The sequence below is a fragment of the Eschrichtius robustus genome, chromosome 4, assembly GCF_028021215.1.
Source record: "Eschrichtius robustus isolate mEscRob2 chromosome 4, mEscRob2.pri, whole genome shotgun sequence".
Taxonomy (NCBI): domain Eukaryota; kingdom Metazoa; phylum Chordata; class Mammalia; order Artiodactyla; family Eschrichtiidae; genus Eschrichtius; species Eschrichtius robustus.
Window position 1 is genome coordinate 86,399,932 of NC_090827.1, and position 26,267 is coordinate 86,426,198.

General features: G+C 40.7%; 1 protein-coding gene across 9 annotated transcripts in view; it reads right to left on the reverse strand.

Moving 5' to 3' along the window:
- The window catches only part of LIMCH1 (LIM and calponin homology domains 1), a 343,507-nt gene that overhangs the window by 181,684 nt on the left and 135,556 nt on the right, over positions 1–26,267 (reverse strand). For all 9 annotated transcript variants that reach the window (XM_068543036.1, XM_068543033.1, XM_068543034.1 and 6 more), the window contains exon 2: positions 19,354–19,424. In XM_068543036.1, the coding sequence (XP_068399137.1) occupies positions 19,354–19,424 (71 nt within the window). The remainder of the gene's footprint in view (positions 1–19,353; positions 19,425–26,267) is intronic.

The following is a 26,267-nucleotide window of genomic DNA, read 5'->3' on the forward strand; positions in this document are numbered from 1 at the left end:
AGCCTTGAGATAGTAGTGTTTTGTTGAGACCATCTGGACTGAATATCTACTGAACCCAGTTAAAGCATCTATATAAACTTTTAAGATTCTGGCAAGATTCTCCTCATCTTTCAGCCACCCAAGACAAGCATCATATGTAAGTTCTCTTGCTTATTAACCCTGCCACCTACAAATCTGTAGCTATCTGCCTCTTTCTTCGGGCTCTCCTTGCCTTCCGTGTCTGGGGACCAGATCTGAATTTCACGCTGGGAAATCCTGAGGTTGCCAACCAACAACAGTGTTGACAATTCAAAAGGAACCAAAAGGATATCCAGTAAAACTTAAGTTTCACTGTCACCAGGATACCACGGGGCCCTAGACTATTCCCTGAAGGTAACCTTAAAGACTTCCAAAGAAAATGTATAAAGATATTTGTAATTTTTTTTAAAAAGACATGTGTAGCATATAATATGCACTGTCCTATACCTTATTTTTCCACTTAGCAATGCATAATGGAGATTAAATAATTTACACTGGAGAGCATGCCTTATCAATACGTGTGGACCTATGTCCTTCTTAATACCTGTGGACAAACTGATGAGGAGCTGGGAGAGGGGAGTGACAGCATTGGCTCTGAAGTCTAACTGACTGAATCCAAAGTCCAGCTTGGTCACTCATTGGGGAGTTACTTTGGGCAAGTCCATTAACACCAGTTTCCTCAACTGTCGTAGAGAAACAATGGTAGCAATTGCATAGGTGCCAGTGAGGCTTAAATGTGACAAAATATGTGAGACGCTAGCACAGAGCCTGGTGCATAATAAGTTCTCTATAAATGGTTCTCTACATTTGTGTATAAGTATTTATTTATACTAATTCAATTCACTGCATTCTAGATCAACTACTTTCTCTAATACTTTTAGATTTTTCTAATGAAATAAAATACCATTATATCAGGTCCCTGAACTTTGTTTCTAATTATCCAAAGTAAAACAAAAATAACAAATACCCTACAAAAAAATTCATAAATAAAGAATCTTTTTTAAAAGAGGTACCCATTTTGTCTTCTATATCTAAGAATTCTATTATTTTTAGTAACAATGGATCCATCAACTCTTTTATACATGTTTAAATTTTTAAACAGTTTTAAATGCTTCATTATATTCATCCTTTGTAGAATTATAGTTATATGGCAGAAATCTTTCCTGTCACATGAAGTAGTAAAAAAAAATTATAATGATAGACCTTAATCAAAAGAGCAACCAAAAAAAAATTACTATGATGTCTATCCAAATGTTTAACAACAAATTAAAAGATAAAAAGCCACAGTGCTCTTAAATATTTGGGATATTTTCAAGATCAAGGCAGCTGTATTTTTTCATGTAAACATTGCCCTGGTTCTGTACACAGTTTACAGTACACGACAATAAAAGATAACATTGAATTCACATTGTAGAAATGCCCACCACCTGCTTATCTTGTATTCTGCATTAAACTGAGAACATTTTTTGTATATATTAGAATCAGATAAGAAGTTCAACAAAACAGCTATGAGCATGAGTCAAAGATATTTTATTCACTTGAAATTTTATTAAAAACCACTGTTACCCTCCTATCTATTAAAATATAAATATTTTCAATAAATATTTATTGATGACATGCTTTAAAGTAATGGTGATGATATTAATATTTTATTATTCATGAACCTTCTGAAATGCATTGTTCCCCCACTGTCCTGTCCTGCAGTGACAGGTCATGTATTCACTCCACCATTTTTATAGAAGAAAAGCTTGAGCCCCAAACAGGCGTGAAGCCTTCCCCAGAGACATGCACAGCTAGTTTGCAGCCCAGCTTGGAAAGCCTACTGCAGCTTGGTGCTTTAGAAAGTCCAGTTTCAGTATGTATCCTCAAAGCACAAAACAATAACAACAACAAACAAACCACAGAAAACAAACAAAAACCAAAACCCCAATAAAAAACTATCTAAATACAATGTGAGAATATTAACACTAGGTGGGAATAAAAGGAAAATGGAAGCGGGTGTCTGCTGGGAAATGGTCACGTTTCATCTATGGATGACATACAACATCCTCAGGAGGAATTCCAGAGAAAAGGAGGCGGTCACTCACTTGTGGCAACTCCCCACTTAGCAGAACCCCACACCGGTTTCCCACCTGTGAGCCCCAAAACCTATAGCTAGAAGGAGAACAGTCTGCCCTCCCTGTCTGGTAACAGATTAAATTTGTACTCATCTAAAGACATTTCTGGGACATAGGCATAATTTTAGATAACAAAAAAACATTGGTGTCATTCCATGTCTCCTGCATAAATTTACCCACAAAATAAAGATAATTTAAAAACTGGAGATATGAGAGCTAATTAGGATGGACTAATATCCAGATATTTATTTATCCAGCAATTATTTATCAAGTGCCTGCCGTGTGTTGCACACTGCTCTAGACCCAGGGAAGGCAGTAGTGGAGAAGACAAGTGAAGGACCTGCCCTTTAGAACTTATCTTCTTAGAACAAATGAGTATGTGGGGCAGTGGGAGGAACAGAAAATAAACAAGTAAATAAATGAGAGTAAAATTTCAGATTGTATAAGCACTGGGAAGACAAGCACAGCAACCCATGTGGGTGGTACTTGAATCAGGTGATGAGAAGGCTGCCCTGGGGAGGTAACATTTGGGGAAAAAATGGGAAGAGACAAAAGTATTAGCCAAAGAGAGACTGGAGACAAGAGTTCCAGGCAGACTGAACAGTAAGTAGAAAGGCCTGGAGACAGGAGCGGGCTTAGTATATTCAAGGGCCAAGGTGGCCAGGCAGAGTGAGTGGAAGGAGGAAACACATGACATGAGAGCCAAGGTGTAAACAACATCCAGGCTCAGGTAAGGTGTCTAGATATTTTTCTAAGTACAATGTACTTAGAATTAGAAGTACATCAGATTTTTAAGAAGAAGACTGAAATGATCTGATTTATAGTTTTAAAACAGCATCATAGGGGCTTCCCTCATGGCGCAGCGGTTGAGAATCTGCCTGCCAATGCAGGGGACACGGGTTCGAGCCCTGGTCTGGGAAGATCCCACATGCCGTGGAGCAGCTAGGCCCGTGAGCCACAACTACTGAGCCTGTGCGTCTGGAGCCTGTGCTCCGCAACAAGAGAGGCCGCGATGGTGAGAGGCCCGCGCACCGTGATGAAGAGTGGCCCCCGCTTGCCGCAACTAGAGAAAGCCCTAGCACAGAAACGAAGACCCAACATAGCAATCAATCAATCAATCAATCAATCAATCAATAAATCTTAAAAAAAAAAGATGTGACTGCATATCAGCATCAATAGTAACTAAAATACGATCCCAATATTAAAAAAAAAAAAGCATCATAGGCAAGTAGTATTAAAACAAATTTATAACTATATATGGAAAATTTGTGTTTTTTAAAAAATCATGGGTATCAGATAGATGAATAAAACATCATAAATAACTTATAACGAACGCTCAGCAGTGTTATCATGAAGAGAGTGTAATGAATTTGGAGGAAGTTGTCTAGGTTTTAATGGGTAAAACACACATTAGCTACGAGCTACTGGGAAGTCACTGGATCAAAGTCTCAGTTTTCCCTTTAATAAAAATGGGGATTTTGAAAACCTGACCTTCCATCCAGAACTGTGGTGAGGAGCCAGCGGGACAATGTGTGTTGCTAAATGGAAATGTTGGTAAATGGAAACTTGCATATTCACACTCATTTGGTATACTGAGCATGTCCCTTTTTGCTAAGTAAGTGCATTTTAGTTTCAACTTTTCCATTAGTCAGCTGCCAAAGACTAAAATAGGTTTCACTTATTTTCTGGCCACCTTTGGATAAAAACCCTCACATAAATGAATTAAGTCAACAGATGCGTATAGCTCGCTATATATATATATATATGGTAAGAAACGACTAAAAACCAGAAGAAAAGTTTTAATCTTGGATAATCCTCAATTACAAAAAGTTAATGACACTGAAGGTAAGCAAAAATGCATGTGTTTCTGATATGATAGAAATGAATTGGTGTCTACTAAACTCATATTCCAAATCTAAAACACACTGTGACCTATTTCAAGTAAGGCTGTCCATGTGTTCCTTTATGTACTCAACAAGTATTTATTGGGCGTGCATGATGTCCTGGCCCGGAGCCGGGCACGGGGGACACAAAGGAGGACAGGGCAGACCCCAGGTCTATCCCTCACGGGGCGTGCTCACTAAGAGATTTAAAACCTACAGGAAGAGCCAAACTGGGCACATGTGTAGTTCATTGTCATGCTACCTAATGCATGGCCATCTTGAGTTTTTGAGAAGGTGAATTAAAGACATACTCTGCACACATTCTGTGGAATCCAATTCTTAAAAGATTAAAGATTAGATTCCTTAAAGAAACAATTGTTGAGACATCCAGGAATGAAGTTGATGTTCTGATTCAACCACAGGCTATATTTTGTAATTCTTTTTAACACTTAATATCCAGCTTATGGTAGCCTCTCAATGATTGTTTAATGGTTATAAAATACAAACTGAAGAAATCTGTGTCTATCTGCAATTTTTAAAAAAACCTCAAATCCCTACTGTGGGACAGAGCGGTTCTGTTTCATACCGACTCTTCCAACAGCTGATATAATAGCTCTTCAAGGGGCACGATACTGTGAATACTGCTACAAAAGATACAAGACCATCCAAATGTTAGGAAATATACCAATGGGCAGCTTATTTTTTTACTGGACTGTAATAAACATTAAAGGTAAAATTTGTAAAGGGTTGCAAAATCCAGCTTACTCTATGCATCATTCAATTCAGAAATTCAAGTCTAATAATTATCGTAGAGTTTGGGGGACAGCAGAGACACCATCTAGACCTTGAACCCAGGGTTGGGAAGTTCATGCTTAATCTCATGGGAAATCACTTTATTCTTTGCAACAAGAGATTACATCATCATCTCATTTAGCTTGGTTTGCACAGCTGCAATAGGCAACTATGATCACAAAATTACCTACTTTGCGTCCCTTTTAATTTGGCTCAAGAGTGTTTTCCTATGCAGTTTCCTTGATCACTTTCTGGTTTGACTATGTACCCTGGACAAAGGTGTGCACACTTTCATTTAATCTAACATGGCAACTGTTTTTGAACCTAAGCATGAGATCAATTTAACCTTGACTATAAACCTGTTACAGATGTCATTTTTAGAGATTTCTTTTTAGAGTTGCCTTGGCAAAAGCAGGCAAGTTAATAAACCTTTTCTGAGGTCAAGAAAAAATCGACTAAAACGTGGGGGAAAGTGAAACCTGAACCAAAGGGGAGTTTCATTTGAACAAAATAGTGATGGAATGCAAATTGCCGTCATTAATATCTACCAAATGTTTGTGGGGTGCTATGCATTGTCAAGACCGTGTGAAGTATAGGTCTATTTGAGCCACTTGCCTTTAACATACCTAAAGAAGAGATCATAAGGACTTTAGAAGGTCTTTGTAGACTTGAAATTCCAAGAAATTGGGCCTAACTGTGAATTCTAGGGCTCAACAGTGCTGTTACTCTTCTAATACACCTCCCAAGGCAGCAGCCGCTCCTCAAACTCACAGGAGTTTCTCCCCTAGACACACAGCTAGGCTACATCTCTCAGCCTCTTTTGAAGTTTTCTGTAGTCATATAACAGAGTTCTGGCCAATGGAGTGTAGGCAGAGTAACGTATGTCATACCTACGCCTGTCCCTAAAACCTTTCCCAAGCAATTCTCCATTCCCTCTCTTGCCTCCCCCCATTCACTGGTTAGATGTCAGCACCAGGGAAGACTTTAGAAGTCACATGTTGAGGATGGAGTCTCTGTTAGCTGGGGTCCCTGAACAACGACCGGGAGCAGTCATCTCCACCCTTTCCTGCTGCCAAAACTGAGCTACACGAGAGTGAGAAGTACATTTTCATTGCATTAAACCACTGAGAGTTAGGAGTTTATTAGTTACAGCAGCCAGCATTACCTTAACTATTAAAGCTCTCCATGAGGTCTTTTCTCAATAAAAAGGGGCCTTACTTTGCCAAACTGTAGCCAAGAAAATCCTGTCCTAAAATGCAAAATTAAACACCTGGGCACATCCTTTCCCCTGGGTCTTGTTGGGAGGCAGCAGGATGCAGAAGAGCTAAAATTTGGGCCATTGTAAGCAAATGGACCCATTTTTATTTTCCTACATTTGCTAGGGGTAAAAAGTCTTCTTGCCTATCACTTCTGCTCTTAATACTAAAACAAACAAACAAACCCAAAAAGCAAACAAAAAAACCCAACAGTAATGAAATAATCTATAAACATGAAAGGGAAACTCCAGCAATTATCTGAATATCTTGGAGTCCTTTTGATTCATTTTCAATGTCTCTCACAGTCTAACCTTTGCATACCATCCTTGCTGTTTAGAAATTACAGAATTTTTGGATTAGATAAGGCCTAAAAATCAATTAAAAATCTAGGAAAGGAAACTGTCACCAGGCACATATCTGAGATCAGAGATCCTAAGTGGTAGAGATAGGATTACAAACTCAGGTTCCTACACTGAGAAGAGTGCTTTACTTCTTGCATTTCAATAACTAATCTCCAGCCACCAGTCTCTGCCATCTTAATCGATCTGCCCAATGCACCCAAACCGACCCCATCTCAACCCTGGCTTTGGCCATGTTGCTTCCTTCCTCCAATGACTCCCAGGCTCCTGAGTGCCCACAGGATGCCCTCCAAATGCCTTCACCTGGTAATCAAGCCCCTTCACGCCCAAGCTGCCTTTCCCACTGTGCCTCCCACTCAAGGTCCTCCCTGCTTTTATAAGCTGTAAGTTTAAGATGGCACATGTGATCAATGAACCGTGAAAGCTGGCAATACGTGAAGAGACTTTAGTGTAACCAAATAAAATGGAGACTGAAGTTACACCGACACAGTCAATGATACGTGTAATCATCATCGTGCTATGTAGTAATTATGTATAAATGATTGTAATTAGTATTTCTTTTGCACAGCTAAAACCTGGTACTGCTGGGTTTACTGTCAGGAGGGTGGGAGAAAACTTGGAATGTGAAATTGCTGGGATGCAGCTCAGAAAGGCAGCCAGTTCCTTGCTCTCCATACTTCTTCAGCAAGAAGTGCTCAGAACCAAGAGTTCCAGGATTGAGACCCATAAAATTCCAACAGAAATAGGAACCTCCAGAGACAGAAAGACCTGAGGTGCAAATCCCAACTCTGCAACTCACTAGGCAAGTTATTTAACTATTCAACATTGAGTCTCAGTTTCCTCCTCTGAAAAATGGGCACAATAATACCTATTGGTCATGGCATGAGAGTGTGAAATAATGCGTGTAATACATTTGGCACAGGCCTGGTGTACAGTGTGCACTTCATAAATGGAAGTTATTAACATCTCTTCCCTGCTGCCCTGCCATCCCCTCCCCCCGGCTCCCAAGCAGGTTTGGACCCCAGCCCTGCCCACAAGTGGAAATCTGATGTGTTAACTATTGGCTCACTTCTGCTCCCAAGCACCCTGTCTGTGGCTAAAGCTAGGTTGGGAGTTGGGAGAGATGAAAGCACAGAAGTGAGGGAATGAGATAATGTTAGTCCTTTTGGAGGGCAGGCTTGCAAGGGCATGGTCGTTAACACTGGGGATGGGGAGGAAGGAAGGGAGGAAGCAGCAAAGCAAAGGCAGTAAGAAGTCCAAGGACAATCTCGGCGGCACTACAGCCGTGTCCACAGCTGCCTCTGGCCCTGCTTCACCGCCAAAGCCTAGCTATCCTTTAACTCTTGCCAAGGCTCCTGTCCCCCCATCTCACTTGCTGTCCTGAGGGTGATGGGGAAAAGCCAAGTGCTGAAGAGGCCCTTTGCTATCCTGGAAAGGGGAGGTCAGCTCCTAATGTGGCTAGTTATAATTCTGAATCAATTTCCTATTCATTCCACATGTTGTTATCAAACACCCCACACCAGGTGCCAAGCTAAGCCCAAACCCCGCCAGGAGACTGGGTTCTACAGTGGGCCCGACACTAACACAGATGTGATAAGGGTTACATAAGACGTTCCCCCCATAGAACACTAGTCTTTGGGGAAATAGTTTCCAAGTTCTAAATGAGTGACTTGGAAAAGAACTTTGGAAACACAGAATGTACATAGTAGGGTGGTAAATTAAGGATAGACATAGCAACACAAGTGTAGGAAGCATTTCTGCTTCTCCTCGGGAAGCATGACATTTTTTTCAAATATTCGTGTTTGGTGCACAGCAGAAAGTAATCAAAAGTCTCCACTGCCAACAATGTAATTTCCTAAAAAACAACCTAATCTCATTGAATCTCCTCTGAATAGAGACCATGCTGGCTGTCTACTGCTCACTGGATGCTGTTTAAACTCCTTAACATGCTATTCCAGGTCTTGTGCAAATGGACCTGATACCTACCTTTCCTCTCTGGCCTGCCCCATTTCATCCTAGGCTCTGGCCACAGTTCCTTCCTTGAGCATGCATAACTCCCTCATATTGCTGAGCACTTTCACAAGCTTGCTGCTCCCTCTGTCTGACTTGCCTTTCCCACAGGCCTCCCCTCTTTCTTTTTCCCCTTAATATGAAGAGGAAGTCTATTTCTGCATGATTAACTTTAGAAAGGAATCATTTATAATCTGGGTCCTGGGTGGGCTACTTAAGAAAAGGTCCTCTCCTGTGGGTAATCGAAGAGAAACATTTAGAATGGCATGCTTGAGGCAAGAATTTTGCACACTTCACTGTGGGAGGCCAGCGCACCCAGCCTGATAGCCCAGTAGAGACAATCAAAAAATGGATTATTAAGGAAATACAATTAGGGAACTACTAAATCCTCTCAAATACAAGCAAAGCCTAATCCAGCAGGTAAGCCCACAGGCGGTTAGTGGGATAGGCCAGTTTCTCCTCTGCCACACAAGCAGCCCATATTTAAACCTGTTGTTATATATATATTTTTTAAGTCAATTGATCATTCCAATAAATGTGTAATAAATTTGTTCAGGAGGAAAGAGATTAAGCCTGTGATTTCCATGAGCAGAAGTTTAATATTTATCAAGGCACAGATTGATAGGGTGAAGGAAATCACATTTTGAGGGAAGTGGTTCCTGAACGATAAATATGCTAAAATAAGTTTCAAACACAGTTTTGAAAGCATGAAAACAAAACATACTTGCCATATATATTAAGAGAAAAGAAGTTGCGACAAGGATTATATACTTTTAAACGGAAAAAATATTTGCAAAGGTAGATGAGCTTGAGAACGTTTCAGATGCACACAAAAGTCCCCCCTCCCACGAGTAGATTCTTGTAATTGATGCTAGCGCACAGTTTGAATGGGAACAGTTGAATCCCCCCCCTACACACTGTGCTGAGTCCCTCTTTTAAATAGAAACCGAGGGCTGTTTATTTGGTGAGGATTCAAAGAAAAAAAAAAAAAAGGCAATACTGGAAGTCCATTTTGCTCATCATGAATCCTACAAATTCTCCTTCCATATCCTTCATCCGTTTTCATCCTTCCTAACAGAAGACTGTCAGGGATACTCAGTTCTTGCCTAAGTCCCTACCTAAGCCATGCCAATCTTCAAACAAAAAGCAGCTTTTCACTGGAGATCTTTACTAAAAGAGTGGGTTGAAATGTCCTTACTTGAACCTAAAAGCTTAATGAGTCTTGGTGCCAAAGAGCTGGGGACAGGCCAAGTCAGTGAGGCCAGTTGTGATTTGGCAGAAAGACAAGGGAGAACCCTACATAGGAGGCCTATCAAATTCTTAACCAGTCCACTAAGGCCAAAATCAGTAAGGGCAAAAGGACCCACGTTTGCTGAGATTTAAGTGAGCATCTGGGTTAGAGAAAGAGCTCTAGATGAAGAGCTGGAAGACACTGTGCTCTACAACCTGGGGTCTCCATCTCATCATCAACAAGGGGGTGGTGGCACGATCTGATCCAGGTTGTTCACCTACTGTAGTTACAGAGAGGATAAAATAAGGGAAGGGTTTGTGAATACTGAACAAGGTAATGGTGACTGGAAGACACCAGTCTGGAATCGCCAACCACTGGGGTGACCATGCACACACACACACCCCCATACACACGTGCATACATCCATACAGACGTACCTACGTACATACAGTTAGCTGAGGACAGTCCCAGGTTTCACTTGTTGTTCCAGCATCTCAGCTGATTAACACCTTCTTTCACTCTCAAAAGCGTTTTGTTTGATATATGGTCACTTCACTACTAAGCCATTGGGTCTAACTAATCTCATCTCCTTATCAATAGTTGAGGAAAGGGCTTCCCTGGTGGCGCAGTGGTTAAGAATCTGCCTGCCAATGCAGGGGACACGGGTTCAAGCCCTGGTCTGGGAAGATCCCACATGCCACGGAGCAACTAAGCCCGTGAGCCACAACTACTGAGCCTGCGCTTCTGGAGCCTGTGCTCCGCAACGGGAGAGGCCGCGACAGTGAGAGGCCCGCGCACCGCGATGAAGAGTGGCCCCTGCTCGTCACAGCTGGAGAAAGCCCTCGCACAGAAACGAAGACCCAACATAGCCAAAAAATAAATAAATAAATAAATAAATAAATAGTTGAGGAAAATACTCCATGTATAGTTTATATTAGATAAGGTCTCTAACAATAGCCTATTGAAATGATGCAAAAGCATGAGCCAGAGCTCAGACCATTAAGTCGAATCATGATCCGTTGATTGGCAGTTCCCAGAGATGGCTATTAACTGACAAAGGTCTCCAGTGCCTCCCTCTACCAGTGAGACAGGACTTTTCGGAGCTGACCTCTGCCAGGGCCATGCAATACAAGTGACCTCCAGCTCCTTAGAAGTCTTCTTAGCTCCCTCGGTTTCCATGACACCACGCTCCCTGGGTTTCCTCTCGTCTCTCTGATAGCCTCTTTGTGAGCTTCTCTTTCTCTCATCTCTGACCAGGGAGAAGAATTCCTCAAACTGGGACCTTGCTCTGCTGCTCTTTCTTGATGTGGTCTTCCCCTTAGAGAGACTGTCATATATCACAGCTTCACCCTGATGTCCACCAATGGCTGGCAAGTCCAATTCGAATAAGTTAAATCCATCATCTCACCCCTAAGTTCTGCCTTTGTCCCCAGTAGCCTACAGGACTCTCTGCCTGAGTGGACTGTCCGTACCCTAAACTCAGTCTGCCCAAACTGAAATCATGACCTCTCCCACCAAATAAAGGACCCCTTCCAACTGGCACCAAGGGCCCACCCTGCTTGTCATTAACAACTGAAACGCTGAAGTGATTTTTTAGTCTTTTCTTTCATTCATCTATCCCTATACCCTACCAAGTCCTGTTGATCTCTTTTAAATTCTTCTTGTTTTCATTGCTCTGGAGATCACACCCAAAACTCCTTTTGTGGTTTCAAGGCCCTGTGCAATCTTGATCCTGCCTACTTCTCTTCTTCATCCATCCTCATCTCATATCATTGTCCTCCCTGTTTTCTACATTTTCGCCAAGTAAGTCTTCTTGCAACTCCTCTAGTACATGGAGCTTCTGTCTTAAGAATCTCAAACATGCTTTCTCTCAGCTAGAACATGTTTTCCTCCCTCCTTTCACCTCTCTTCCCTCTTTCTGGGCCAATTTCTGCTCTTCATTCAGGTCTCTACCTACATGTCACTTCCTCAAGGAACTCTGAGGTTAACATCCCACATGGGGTCAGGATTTAGATTCCAGATCTGATCAGGGTGCCCCTGTTACACGATGTTATGGCATAGTTTACTAGTGTCTACAGTAACTTGCCACACCTGTAAGCAGGTTCTTAAAAAGGTTAATTGGATGAAGAAAGAGACACCTCCTGCCCCGACCCCCTGCCAGGCAGATCTCCCCTATGTTTGCCAAACACATCGTCCTCATTCCTGTCCCCAAACCTTTCCCCTGTCCTTGTTCCTGTGCAGTCTGCCCTCTCTTTCCCTCAGCCTATTCTCACCTTAAGTAAAGACGTAACATCTCTCCAATAACTGTCTCCCAAACTACAACAATCTCCCCTTGTTTAACTTCTATTAAATTTGGGGATTAAATCTTAGTCACTTTTGCATTTACTCATACACTGGTTTACACAGTAACAACTGCTTTGTGTGTGCGTCAACGCCCAAGCCCATTATAAAACTCCTGAAGATCAAGGATCAAGCCTTACATTCCCTTTTTATGCCCCTCGGTGCCTAGCGTGGGGCTGTGCAGAACAGAGTCGGTATCCAGTAAGTCCTCCATGTGACAAAATGTCTCCACGGAAAGCTACGCCATCAACTCCCAACCTGTCCTAGAAGGTGAGTGCATATCCATGGCACACCACATCTCATGTTGAAATCAGGACAAGAATCTAAGACAAGCCCTCCTTCTTAGAATAAGCAGCTCATTCATCAGCAATGATATAGACAAGTATTTGCCAACAGATTTCTTATCTTCAGAAAATTATTTCAGCAACATAAGAACTGAGACAAAAATCCACTGAGACATTCTTTATTGGTCAATTATTTGCAGACCAACATACTCAGACTTTGCATTCCATCAAAACGTGTCTGCAGAACAAACCCCAGAAGTTCACTTCTATGACTCCTAAGAAGATAGAGCTATAATGGAGAATCTTATAGGTAAAGAAAGCAGATACTTCCATCTGTTGAACTCCCAGTCTTCAGGGATGGGTCCATTCTTTATGTAAAATTGTGTGTGTGTGTGTGTGTTTGTGTGTGTGTGTGTGTGTGTGAAGGAGAGGGAGGGGTAGAGTGTGGAGGGAAGGAGAGGAGAGGAGAAAGGAGAGAAACAGGATAATACTGATGATGACAGCCAAAAATTGGGAGAAAGTTAATGATCTAATGAGGATTAAATTGCCTAGGTAGATCTCTTACTACTGGATTCAATTTATCCAACAGCTGTTTGTAACAGATGTATTGTGTGCCAGACCAGTGTCCAAGGGGGGAAATCCAAAGATAAATAGAAGAGGTCTTCAGGAAGCTTTCAATCTGGTACAGGAAGGAGACGTGGGATAAAGAGGTCGAGTGCTGTGATAACAGCTAGTGCGGAGGCTGTACAGGTACTTAGACGCCAGGGAGGAACCCACTAACTCTGCCCAGCGGGTTCTGGAACAGCTTCCCAGAGAAAGAAATCACAACATACTGGAGGGAGCAGGAGGAAATGACGTCACCACAGAGGTCAAGGCCACTGTTTTCAAAACAATCGCTCTCAGCCTTGAGCTCTGCCAGCCAAAGTTCATTATTCACAGATGATCAAGTTTGTAAGGGACCCAAATGTTCTTGCCCAGTTTTTGATCACAGGCTAGGCAAAAGGAGCTAGGAAGTAAGCCTCCAGTTGCTTCATCCTGTGGCTTGTGGGCAGCCCAGTGAGAGAGCTGATGGGTGCCAGTGACACAGAGTTGCATTGACTCTGTCATATTTATAACTGACTTTAGGCCTATTTCCAACAATAATAATGGAAATGGCGAGTGATCCAGGGTGCCAGCCCAGCGCCAGACACCGCTGAGCGGTTCACATATTCTCTCACTGGAATCTCTCAAGTATCTTATGAGGTATGAATTTCCCCCATTTCATGGACAAAAGGAGTAAAGCTAACATTTAAGTGCCTGCTATGTTGCAAGCACTAAAGAGTTTATACACATTATCAATTCATTTACTCCTCTGAACAGCCCAATGAATTAGGTATAATTATATCTGGTTTTATAGATGAGGAAACTGGGGTTCAGGGAGGTGAGGTAACTTGCCTAAGGACACACAGGAGGCAAATCTAGGATCTGGACTGGCCACTAGGTTGAAGCATATGAAATCACATTATCTGACTGGTTTTGTTTTACTAATACAACAATTTCATTGGATTCAACCTAGGAGTTCCCAAATCCATTCACTTTCCACTACGCTTTCCATAAACAGATTTGAACTGGCTTTTGTTAAATATACATTCTTGGATAGTAACCAAAAAGAATGAAAAGGGTGAGGCAAGGATGCGAAACCAAGCCACAGAGAACAAAGGAGAGCGTATACACTGCAACTAGATGCAATTATTATTATCATTTTACTATACTAAACTAACTTTATCTCTTTCTGTCTATGCCTCTTTTTCCTGAAGCATTTGTATATAGTTGTAGGGTATATGGATTATCATTACATTATTCTTGTCACTTCTCTATAAGTTTAAAATTTTTCAAAATAAAAAGTTGGTGGGGGTGGGGTGGACTTGTAAAGAGACTCGTGAGAAAACCTTTCTTGAAAAGGTATTTGATTTCCCCAAACAGCACTTTGCACTGCCCAAACTACTTAACTTTATGAGGGTAAACAATTCACATCCAAAATTAAGTCTGTAGTCCTCATGGGCTGGCAAACTTTTTCTGTAAAGGACCAGGTAGTAAACATTTTTAGGCTCTGTGAGCCCCATACAAACTCTTGCTTTGTTTCGATTTGTTTTGTTTTTTGTTTAGAACTCTTTTAAAATGTAAAAACCATTCTTAGCAAGAAGGAAGGCCTGCACAAGAACAGGACATGGGCCAGAATTTGCCAACTCCTGATATAGATGGAATTCCATAGCATTCTATCTATATAATAAAGTCTTAGGAAAACAAGTCAGAAACTTTCCTTTCTGGAATATTTCACAACAGTCTCTCTGATCTGGGTGCAGGGAACTAGATGACAGTCATCACTGGCTCCATACTGGGAGTGACTTCCTTAGGGAATAGTCTTTGTAGCCTTTCTTTTAAACTCTTAAGTCCCCAAGTACACAATGCAGTATTCATTTAACATTTCTAAAAGCATGACACTTGTCACACATTTGCAGCTTTGTCAAACTTTGACCCTAGACCATTTATTTAATGCTCAGCAGAGAGCTCACATCGTTTGAGCATTTAACCTCCAAACTTCAACTACACACACTTGGCAAAAACAACAGAGGGAGAGAGAGACGGTTAGAGCAAAAATACATCTACTATAATTCTATCTGGCACATGCGCTCTATTTTATTCTTGCTATTAGTTATACATTTATGCATAAGTATTACTGTTTTGGGGGGTACATGTGCGAGGGCAAGCGTACTGCATTTCACAGGCGAAGTAAAAGAGCTCCCAGGGCGATTCTGAGGCTACTCAATTTCCATCTTATATGCTGCCTGGAGGTGCCAGTCTTTTCTCTCTCCTATCTCTGTAGTCTTTAGTACAGGTCCACCAACCTCATTTGTCGCCATCAAGTTTTGACAGCTCTTACCTAAGAATACTGAAACCCCTACACTGTCCGCCGACCATAGCCTCCTACCCCCTCAGCTCTCTCACGCCCTCCCTCTCACTGGACTTGCCTTCTTGTCTTAAGAGGGTCCACCAGGCCCTTGATGCTTATATTTTTCCAAGACCACCAACCCCACACAGTCCTTCTTCCTCTGTCCAGCTGAGACGCCGTGGTTACCCTCTGTACTGCATTTCTCCTCAAACTCTAGGTTTTCTGGCACCAACTCCATCCCACCGCCACCACCCAACCTCTTGCTTTTCTCTCCCATTAAAATCCCAACTCTGGACACAGGACAATGATTAAGAGCAGAAGCAAAGGAATCAGACTTCTGAATTTAAATCTTTCTCATCTGGTACAACCTTAGCCTAGTTATTTAATCCTCTGTACCTCAGTTACTTGCTCTGAAAAATGGGTATCATAATAGTCCTTGTAGGCCACAGGTAAGTTTAGAATCAGGCTGGTAAGAGGAAAACCAGACCCCAGGCCCAGAAGATGCCCTTCTGTTTGAGAAGAACTGTGAGGTTTTTTCAGACTCATAAACAACCAGGATATTTTTTTTTAACATCTTTATTGGGGTATAATTGCTTTACAGTGGTGTGTTAGTTTCTGCTTTATAACAAAGTGAATCAGCTATACATATATCCCCATATCTCCTCCCTCTTGAGTCTCCCTCCCACCCTCCCTATCCCACCCCTCTAGGTGGTCACAAAGCACCGAGCTGATCTCCCTGTGCTATGCGGCTGCTTCCCACTAGCTATCTGTTTTACATTTGGTAGTGTATATATGTCCATGCTATTCTCTCACTTCGTCCCAGCTTACCTTTTCCCCTCCCCGTGTTCTCAAGTCCATTCTCTACGAACCAGGACATTTTCAGTGAACAAAGAGCATGGTGTTTCTCCACGATTGCAACCAACATTTAGAGCCAATCCAACTCAGAAGAGGTGAACTCCAAGTTTTCAAAATTTGAAAATATAGAGAGTTCTTATATTTTCAAGTATTGCTACATGGGTGGTGGTTGAAGGTTAGAACTTCTTAATCACCAGCATCCACAAAACTCTCTCCGGTTCTACAGAGTGGCACAGCCTTAGGTATTCTCATCTACTCTCCAAAGAGAACCCTCACTTTCCTGAGACTCTCCAAACTGGGTTTCCTGCCTTTCAGGCCCTACCATCAGCCCATCCCATGCCTGGAACAGTGCAAGTCCCCCTCCTTGTCAGATTAGTCTCTGGATACAAGTCCTGGCAAAATACACTTGCTAATCTCAGTCTGCAGCAGCCCAATATGCTTCGGTTCAGATCACACTTAGCCATGCCCCCATCCCTGACAAAAAGGAGAGGGAGATGTTCTTCCTCCATTGTCCCGACCTTCAGTGCATTCAGCTCCTGAGTCATACTTCTCTCTCTCATTGTGCTGTGGGCCCTGCACTTAGAACTTGGTCTGCATCTTGTTTGTCTGGCTGCTGTCCCAGCCTTCTCTCCAAGGCTCGGCTGGGACTCATGCTGCTGGCTTTCAGGCCACCAGCGCAGTTCATTCCACCTTCACAAACTCTGCACCAGGAGTGCCAGATGGAGTCCCACGGGGAAGCCAGGACTTGACCCTGGTCCTCAGACTCCTTCAAATATGCCAGGGGGGTCTAATCCTCTGTGGTTAGAGGAGTTAAACAATAACTCACCTGTTCTGGGTTTTATCCCACCTACCCAGACAGTAACGTTTGTCCACATCCTCTGTGTTGGCCATTTCCCTCAGCTCACCCGCAGGCTGTCAGCAGTCAAAACCCTTTATTTATTTAAAGAGGTTCCTGGTTATAATCTGTGCCTCCATGCTGTCTAACCATACTATTTCCTAACCATGGCCTGCACCTAAACCCCACCTCTCCACCTCTAAACAACCCAAACATTCATTAACGTGTTTGTAAAAGGCCAACAGTTCGTGCCACTCCACACGAGAGACTCCATCCTCCAACTCAGCATCAACTAGGTAAGAAACAAAGTCCATGTGTGCAGATGTCTCTGGATCCAAAGCCTTGTCTTCAGACAAACCTACCTAATCCAAAGGCAGGCAAGCGATATTACTCTATAACAGATTTACTCATATGATGGAGAGGTGGATGCCTATAAGAATCTTTGGAGCTAATGTTGGGAAAACACAAGTTGGTACCAAAGACCCACTTCAAGAGACCTAAGAGAGCATGATGCACATAAATTACATCAGATTCTGGCTCATCTGTTAACATCAGGAGAGGGCTAAGCCCAGAATCATCGGAGGAGCAGGTGCTAGAACACAAGAGAAATATTTAGAGCCTGTCTGAGTTTGTATCCGTGAGATGCTAAACTAATTATGGTTTACCTAAGAGATGAGCTCTGATTTAGATTTAATAAAGGGAAAAGAGGTGGTGAGGAAAGTAAAGTATGAGAAGAGGGGAGAGACTCCACAGGAAAGAAGGTATGGAAACAGAAATCAGGGGATGTACAGGCTTCCCTGGTGGCATAGTGGTTAAGAATCTACCTGCCAATGCAGGGGGATCTTCTGGGAAGATCCCACATGCCGCAAAGCAACTAAGCCCGTGCGCCACAACTAGTGAGCCTGCTCTCTAGAACCTGTGAGCCACAACTACTGAGCCCGCGTACCACAACTACTGAAGCCCGTGCACCTAGAGCCCGTGCTCCGCAACAAGAGAAGCCACCACAATGAGAAACCCACGCACCACAACGAAGAGTAGCCTCCGCTCGCTGCAACTAGAGAAAGCCCACATGCAGCAACAAAGACCTAACACAGCCAAAAATAAATAAATAAATAAATTTATTAAAAAAACAAAAAAGAAAGAAATCAGGGGACGTAAATTTCTCTCTGAAGAAAGAAAGGCAGTGGAGAGCAGAAAAAATAAACACTGACATGAACTATGTTGAAAATTGCTGCATAATAATCAACATTTGTACAGCAAATGTAATTTTTTAAAGCACCTTATCCACATTATCCTCTTGAAATTCACAAAAAGCTTATGAAATAGGCAGGAGTTGTAAATTTTTTACTACCCCTTTAAAGAGAAACAAATGAGACTCAAGGAGGTTATATGATTTAAGGGGTGAAGAAAGGATTTGAGTCTCTAAAGCTCAGGCTCCAAAACCCCTGCTCTTTCAACTACATCGGTGGGTCTCAAACAATATTCTGCAAGTCACCAAGATAAGAGTGCATTCTATGTGATTCCATTTACATAAAGTTCAAGATAAGGCAAAATAGATGCTATGGTAATAGAAATCAGAACAGTGCTTTTCTATAGGTGGTTGACATTGACTGGGAAGGGACATGAGAGAGCTTTGTGTTCTAAATCTTGCTCAGGGTGTAGGTTACATGAATGTACACAGTTTACAAAATCCATTGGGTTGTACATCTAGGAGCTGTGCATTTCATGCATGTACATTTCAACTCAATGAAACAAAAATCAGTATCCAAATGACAGAACCTATCAAATGAATTCAAAACACAAAATCTTGATTTGAAGTTTATGTCTATCCCGCTATAAGTATTAAGGCTCTAGCTTATTCTGTGTCTGGAAACACTTCACAGAAAGCTCTTGAATCCATCATCACAGGAGCACTCTATGACAAAGCCCAGGTTCAAAACATAAAAATTGAACACTGCAGTTATTTTGTCAACAGCACAAATTAAATATATTCAAAATACCTCAGGGAACTAGGCCTAGTGAGGAAGATTGCCTGGCATGTTTCAAGATGTTGTCAGTAAATAGAAGCCCTGCTTTTACTTGGCACAAGCTGTTTTTGTTTAGAGGGAATAAGGGGAGAAAAGCTGCTTTTTTTACCACAACTTGGTCCACAACCTTCCAATTACTTGGGCCCAAACTCCTACATTGTAAAAGTTGGTTGGAACTGAGTAGCAGCTACCAGATATTCCTTCTTTAACTAATTTGAAATTGCCAAGGTCCCCACCACTCCCTACTGCCCCAAGACTACTTATCTTTACTGCCTAACCCACCTAAGTGATTTGTTTATGAATTTCAGATTCAAACTGTGAATAAATTCAAAACAAACACTAGAAGTTTTGCAGACAAACTGAATAGCATTAATGATTTTTCTTGAATAAAACCAACTGAATATAGGCTATACTTACTCGCAGAGAAGGATTCCATTTTCTAACCCTGTCCGAAAATCTTTATCACCAAAACTTCTGCCAGTTACTTGCTGGAAAAGAAAAAAAGAAAAACAGAGCATAAATTTTTCTTTTTTAATCAGGAAGCTCAGTGATTTTTTTCCAAGATATTTCAAGAGACTTGAAATAACTGGTGGCACTCCAAGAATGGGAAAAATCTGTTAGGTCTGAATTTCCTTTCCATGTGTAGCTTTGCTTAGATCAGCTAATCTTAAATTTAGACCATTTCTTTGAAGTTTTTTTCCTATCCAATACCTTAAAAAATATCTGTTCTTCCTGATAAGGATGTTACTTTTGGGGTTTGGCCATGATAAGTCAAGGCCACAGCCTCTTTCATCCTGAGGGTCTAACCCACACTTTCAAAAAAGCCTGCAGAAAGCACCACCTAAGGGTAAAGTATCAGACCTCCAAACCTTGAGAGACTAACATCAAGACTGGATGGAAAAAAGCCAATATCCATACTAACATGGTGTGAAAAAGGAAAATAAAAGCTGGCAAAGAATGAACTGTGCTGTGTCTGATAAAAACACAGTACTGATGGCCTTTCCTGATGCCTCTGGCTCTCAGCAGCCCTTTGGTCTGGGCACCAGGGCATTCATTTTTTCATTCAGTAAATATTTATTGAGCATCTACAATAAGCCAGGTAAATATGCGTGCTATAAATCCTAAAGCAACCTCTAAAATAGCAAAATTTTAAAATATAGCTAATAAGCCAAGAAAGGAGATTAAATGGAATTATAAAAAAGATACTCTAACCATAAAAAAGAAAAAAGTAAAAGGGAATATGGAATAGATGGAATAAATAGAAAGCAAATAGCAATATTATAGACTTAAACCTAACCATGTCAATCAGAGCATTAAACATAAATGGTGTAAACATCCCCAATTAAACTAAAGAGATCATCAGATTGGATTAAAAAAGCAAGACCCAACTATATGATGCCTACAAGCAATGCACTTTAAATACAAACATACGAATAGGTAAAAATAGAATAGAATAAGATATACCGTGCTAACACTAATCAAAAGAAAGCTAAAGTGGTTGTATTAACTCCTACAATAAAGAATAATACGAGGGACAGAGAAAGTCATCTTAAAACAAAGGGTTTAGGTTATCAGGAAAATAATTCTAGACACTTTTACACCTAATTTGTTTTTTTGTTTGTTTTTTTTAAAAAAGCTTCAAGATACATAAGCCAAATCAGATAGATCTGCAAGGAGAAATAGACAAATTCACAACTAGAGTCAGAGATTTAATATCTCTCTTTGGTAACTGACAGAATAAGCAGATAGAAAATCAATAAGGATAAAGAAGGTTTGAACAACACTATCAACCAAATTGACTTAATTGACATTTCTAGAATATTCCACTCTACAACAGCAGAATGAACATTATTCTTCTTAAGTTCACAATGAACATTTATTGAAATTAGACCAGTTTCTGGTTCAGAAAACTAGTCCCCACAAGCTTAAAAGAATCTAGTACATAAAAAGAATGTTATCTGACCACAATAGAATTAAATTAGAAATTAACAACAAAAATGTCTATGGAAAAAATCCCTAACCCCAAGTAATACAATTCTAGACAACCCATTGATCAAAGAAGAAATTAAAAGAAATTAGAATGTATTTCGTAGTGAAAGAATATGGCAATATAAAAATGTATGGAAAGATGCTAAAACAGTATATTGGGAAAATATATGGCACAAAACACCTACATATCAGAAAAAATATCTCATATCAATAATTTCTGCTCCCTCCTTAAGAAAAGTAAGCCCAAATTAATCAGAAAAAAAGGAGAAATTATAAGAGTTGAAATCAATCAAGTAGAAAACCAAAGAGTGACAGAGAAAAAAAATCAATGAAATCAAAAGCTATTTAGGACCGGAAACTGCTGCAGTTCTCAGCCGTGGTTAATAGTTGTTGTCAAGAGGATCCCAGGGCTCTTTGCTGTAGGGATGAGGAGCTGATGGGGACCCAGGGAGGGTTTCTTGGAGTCTCTGTGGAGCCGCTGGGCCAGCTCCCATAGTGAAGGCTGTAGGATCTTCCTTCCAGCCCCAGCAGCTCTGGTTGAGTCCACAGGTGCCCACCTGGCCTCTGGTTCCTGGGAAGAGTGGAGTTGTCAGCAAGAGAGCCTGGGTGCTGAGGCCCAGGGGGAAGATGCCAGCCAACTGGAGTGCTCCTGGGCCATCCCTGGCTCTGACTACAGGGGGATGTGAAAACTCCTGTGAGCCGTTTGGCTGACAGGGTCTTGGTGCTCTAGCCTGGTGTCAGGCCTGAGCCTCTGAGGTGGGAGAGCCGAGTTCAGGACATTGGACCACCAGAGACCTCATGGTCTCACATAATATCAATCAGCGAGAGCTCTCCCAGAGATCTCCGTCTCAACACTAAGACCCAGCTCCACCCAACAGCCAGCAAGCTCCAGTGCTGGACACCCCACACCAAAAAACTAGCAAGAACACAACCCCACCCATTAGCAGAGAGGCTGCCTAAAATCATACTAAGTTCACAGACACCCCAAAACACACCACTAGACGTGGTCCTGTCCATCAGAAAGACCAGATCCAGCCCCACCTACCAGAACACAGGCACCAGTCCCCTACACCAGGAAGCCCTCACAAGCCACTGAACCAACCTCACCCACTGGCGGCAGACACCAAAAACAACGGGAACTACGAACCTGCAGCCTGCAAAAAGGAGACGCCACACGCAGTAAGTTAAACAAAATGAGAAGACAGAGAAATGCAGCAGATGAAGGAGCAAGGTAAAAATCCACCAGACCAAACAAATGAAAAGGAAATAGGCAGTCTACCTGAAAAAGAATTCAGAGTAATTATAGTAAAGATGATCCAAAATCTTGGAAATAGAATGGAGAAAATACAAGAAACGTTTAACAAGGACCTAGAAGAACAAAACAGCAAACAAACAATGATGAACAACACAATAAATGAAATTAAAAATTCTCTAGAAGGAATCAATAGCAGAATAACTGAGGCAGAAGAACAGATAAGTGACCTGGAAGATAAAATAGTGGAAATAACTACCACAGAGCAGAATAAAGAAAAAAGAATGAAAAGACTTGAGGACAGTCTCAGAGACCTCTGGGACAACATTAAACGCACCAACATTCGAATTATAGGGGTCCCAGAAGAAGAAGTGAAAAAAAAAGGGACTGAGAAAATATTTGAAGAGATTATAGGTGAAAACTTCCCTAACATGGGAAAGGAAATAGTCAATCAAGTCCAGGAAGCACAGAGAGTCCCATACAGGATAAATCCAAGGAGAAACACGCCAAGACAAATATTAATCAAACTATCAAAAATTAAATACAAAGAAAAAACATTAAAAGCAGCAAGGGAAAAGCAACAAATAACATACAAGGGAATCCCCATGAGGTTAACAGCTGATCTTTCAGCAGAAACTCTGCAAGCCAGAAGGGAGTGGCAGGACATATTTAAAGTGATGAAAGGGAAAATCCTACAACCAAGACTACTCTACCCAGCAAGGATCTCATTCAGATTAGACAGAGAAATTAAAACCTTTACAGACAAGCAAAAGCTAAGAAAATTCAGCACCACCAAACCAGCTCTACAACAAATGCTAAAGGAACTTCTCTAGGCAGGAAACACAAGAGAAGGAAAAGACCTACAATACCAAACCCAAAACAATTAAGAAAATGGTAATAGGAACATACATATCGATAACTACCTTAAATGTAAATGGATTAAATGCTCCAATCAAAAGACACAGACTGGCTGAATGGATACAAAAACAAGACCCATATATATGCCGTCTACAAGAGACCCACTTCAGACCTAGGGACACATACAGACTGAAAGTGAGGGGACGGAAAAAGATATTCCATGCAAATGGAAATCAAAAGAAAGCTGGAGTAGCAATTCTCATATCACACAAAATAGACTTTAAAATAAAGACTATTTCAAGAGACAAAGAAGGACACTACATAATGATCAAGGGATCAATCCAAGAAGAAGATATAATAATTGTAAATATTTATGCACCCAACATAGGAGCACCTCAATACATAAGGCAAATGATAACAGCCATAAAAGGGGAAATCGACAGCAACACAATCATAGTAGGGGACTTTAACACCCCACTTTCACCTATGGACAGATCATCCAAAATGAAAATAAATAAGGAAACACAAGCTTTAAAAGACACATTACACAGGATGGACTTAATTGATATTTATAGGACATTCCATCCAAAAACAACAGAATACACTTTCTTCTGAAGTGTTCATGGAACATTTTCCAGGATAGATCATATCTTGGGTCACAAATCCAGCCTTGGTAAATTTAAGAAAATTGAAATCTTATCAAGTATCTTTTCCGACCACAACGCTATGAGACTAGACATCAATTACAGGAAAAAAATACTGTAAAAAATACAAACACATGGAGGCTAAACAATACACTACTGAATAACCAAGAGATCACTGAAGTAATCAAAGAGGGAATCAAAAAATACCTAGAGACAAATGACAATGAAAACATGATGATCCAAAACCTATGGGATGCAGTAAAAGCAGTTCTAAAAGGGAAGTTTACAGCAATACAATCCTACCTCAAGAAACAAGAAAAATCTCAAATAAACAACCTAAGCTTACACCTAAAGCAATTAGAGAAAGAAGAACAAAAAAACCCGAAAGTTAGCAGAAGGAAAGAAATCATAAAGATCAGATCAGAAATAAATGAAAAAGATATGAAGGAAACAATAGCAAAGATCAATAAAACTAAAAGCTGGTTCTTTGAGAAGATAAACAAAATTGATAAACCATTAGCCAGACTTATCAAGAAAAAAAGGGAGAAGACTCAAATCAACAGAATTAGAAATGAAGAAGAAGTAAAAACTGACACTGAATAAATACAAAGGATCATTAGAGACTACTACAAGCAACTATATGCCAATAAAATGGACAACCTGGAACAAATGGACAAATTCTTAGAAAAGCACAACCTTCCAAGACAGAACCATGAAGAAATAGAAAGTATAACCAGACCAATCACAAGCACTGAAATTGAAACTGTGATTAAAAATCTTCCAACAAACAAAAGCCCAGGACTAGATGGCTTCACAGGTGAATTCTATCAAACATTTAGAGAAGAGCTAACACCCATCCTTCTCAAACGCTTCCAAAATATAGCAGAGGGAGGAACACTCCTAAACTCATTCTATGAGGCCACCATACACCAAAACCAGACAAAGATGTCACAAAAAAAGAAAACTACAGGCCAATATCACTGATGAACAGAGATCCAAAAATCCTCAACAAAATACCAGCAAACAGAATCCAACTGTACATGAAAAGGATCACACACCATGATCAACTGGGGTTTTTCCAGAAATGCAAGGATTCTTCAATATACGCATATCAATCAATGTGATAAGCCATATTAACAAATTGAAGGAGAAAAACCATACAATCATCTCAATAGATGCAGAAAAAGCTTTTGACAAAATTCAACACCCATTTATGATAAAAACCCTCCAGAAAGTAGGCAGAGAGGGAACTTACCTCAACATACTAAAGGCCATATATGACAAACCCACAGCCAACATCATTCTCAGTGGTGAAAAACTGAAACCATTTCCACTAAGATCAGGAACAAGACAAGGTTGCCCACTCTCACCACTATTATTCAACATAGTTTTGGAAGTTTTAGCCATGGCAATCAGAGAAGAAAAAGAAATAAAAGGAATCCAAATTGGAAAAGAAGAAGTAAAACTGTCACTGTTTGCAGATGGCATGATACTATACACAGAGAATCCTAAAGATGCTACCAGAAAACTACTAGAGCTAATCAATGAATTTGGTAAAGTAGCAGGATACAAAATTAATTCACAGAAATCTCTTGCATTCCTATACACTAACGGTGAAAAATCTGAAAGAGAAATTAAGGAAACACTCCCATTTATCACTGCAACAAAAAGAATAAAATACCTAGGAATAAGCCTACCTAAGGAGACAAAAGACCTGTATGCAGAAAACTATAAGACACTGATGAAAGAAATTAAAGATGATACAAACAGATGGAGAGATATACCATGTTCTTGGATTGGAAGAATCAACATTGTGAAAATGACTATCCTTCCCAAAGCAATCTACAGATTCAATGTAATCCCTATCAAACTACCAGTGGCATTTTTCATAGAACTAGAACAAAAAATTGTACAATTTGTATGGAAACACAAAAGACCCCGAATAGCCAAAGCAATGTTGAGAAAGAAAAATGGAGCTGGAGGAATCAGGCTCCCTGACTTCAGACTATACTACAAAGCTACAGTAATCAAGACAGTATGGTACTGACACAAAAACAGAAATATAGATCAATGGAACAGGATAGAAAGCCCAGAGATTAAACCCATTCACATATGGTCACCTTATCTTTCATAAAGGAGGCAGGAATATACAATGGATAAAAGACAGTCTCTTCAATAAGTGGTGCTGGGAAAACTGGACAGCTGTGTGAAAGTATGAAATTAGAACACTTCCTAACCCCATACACAAAAATAAACTCAAAATGGATAAAAGACCTAAATGTAAGGCCAGACACTATAAAACTCTTAGAGGAAAACATAGGCAGAACACTCTATGACATAAATCACAGCAAGATCCTTTTTGACCCATCTCCTAGAGAAATAGAAAGTAAAACAAAAATAAACAAATGGGACCTAATGAAACTTAAAAGCTTTTGCACAGCAAAGGAAAACATAAACAAGACGAAAAGACAACCCTCAGAATACGAGAAAATATTTGCAAATGAAACAACTGACAAAGGATTAATCTCCAAGATGTATAAGCAGCTCATGCAGCTCAATATCACAAAAACAAACAACCCCATCCAAAA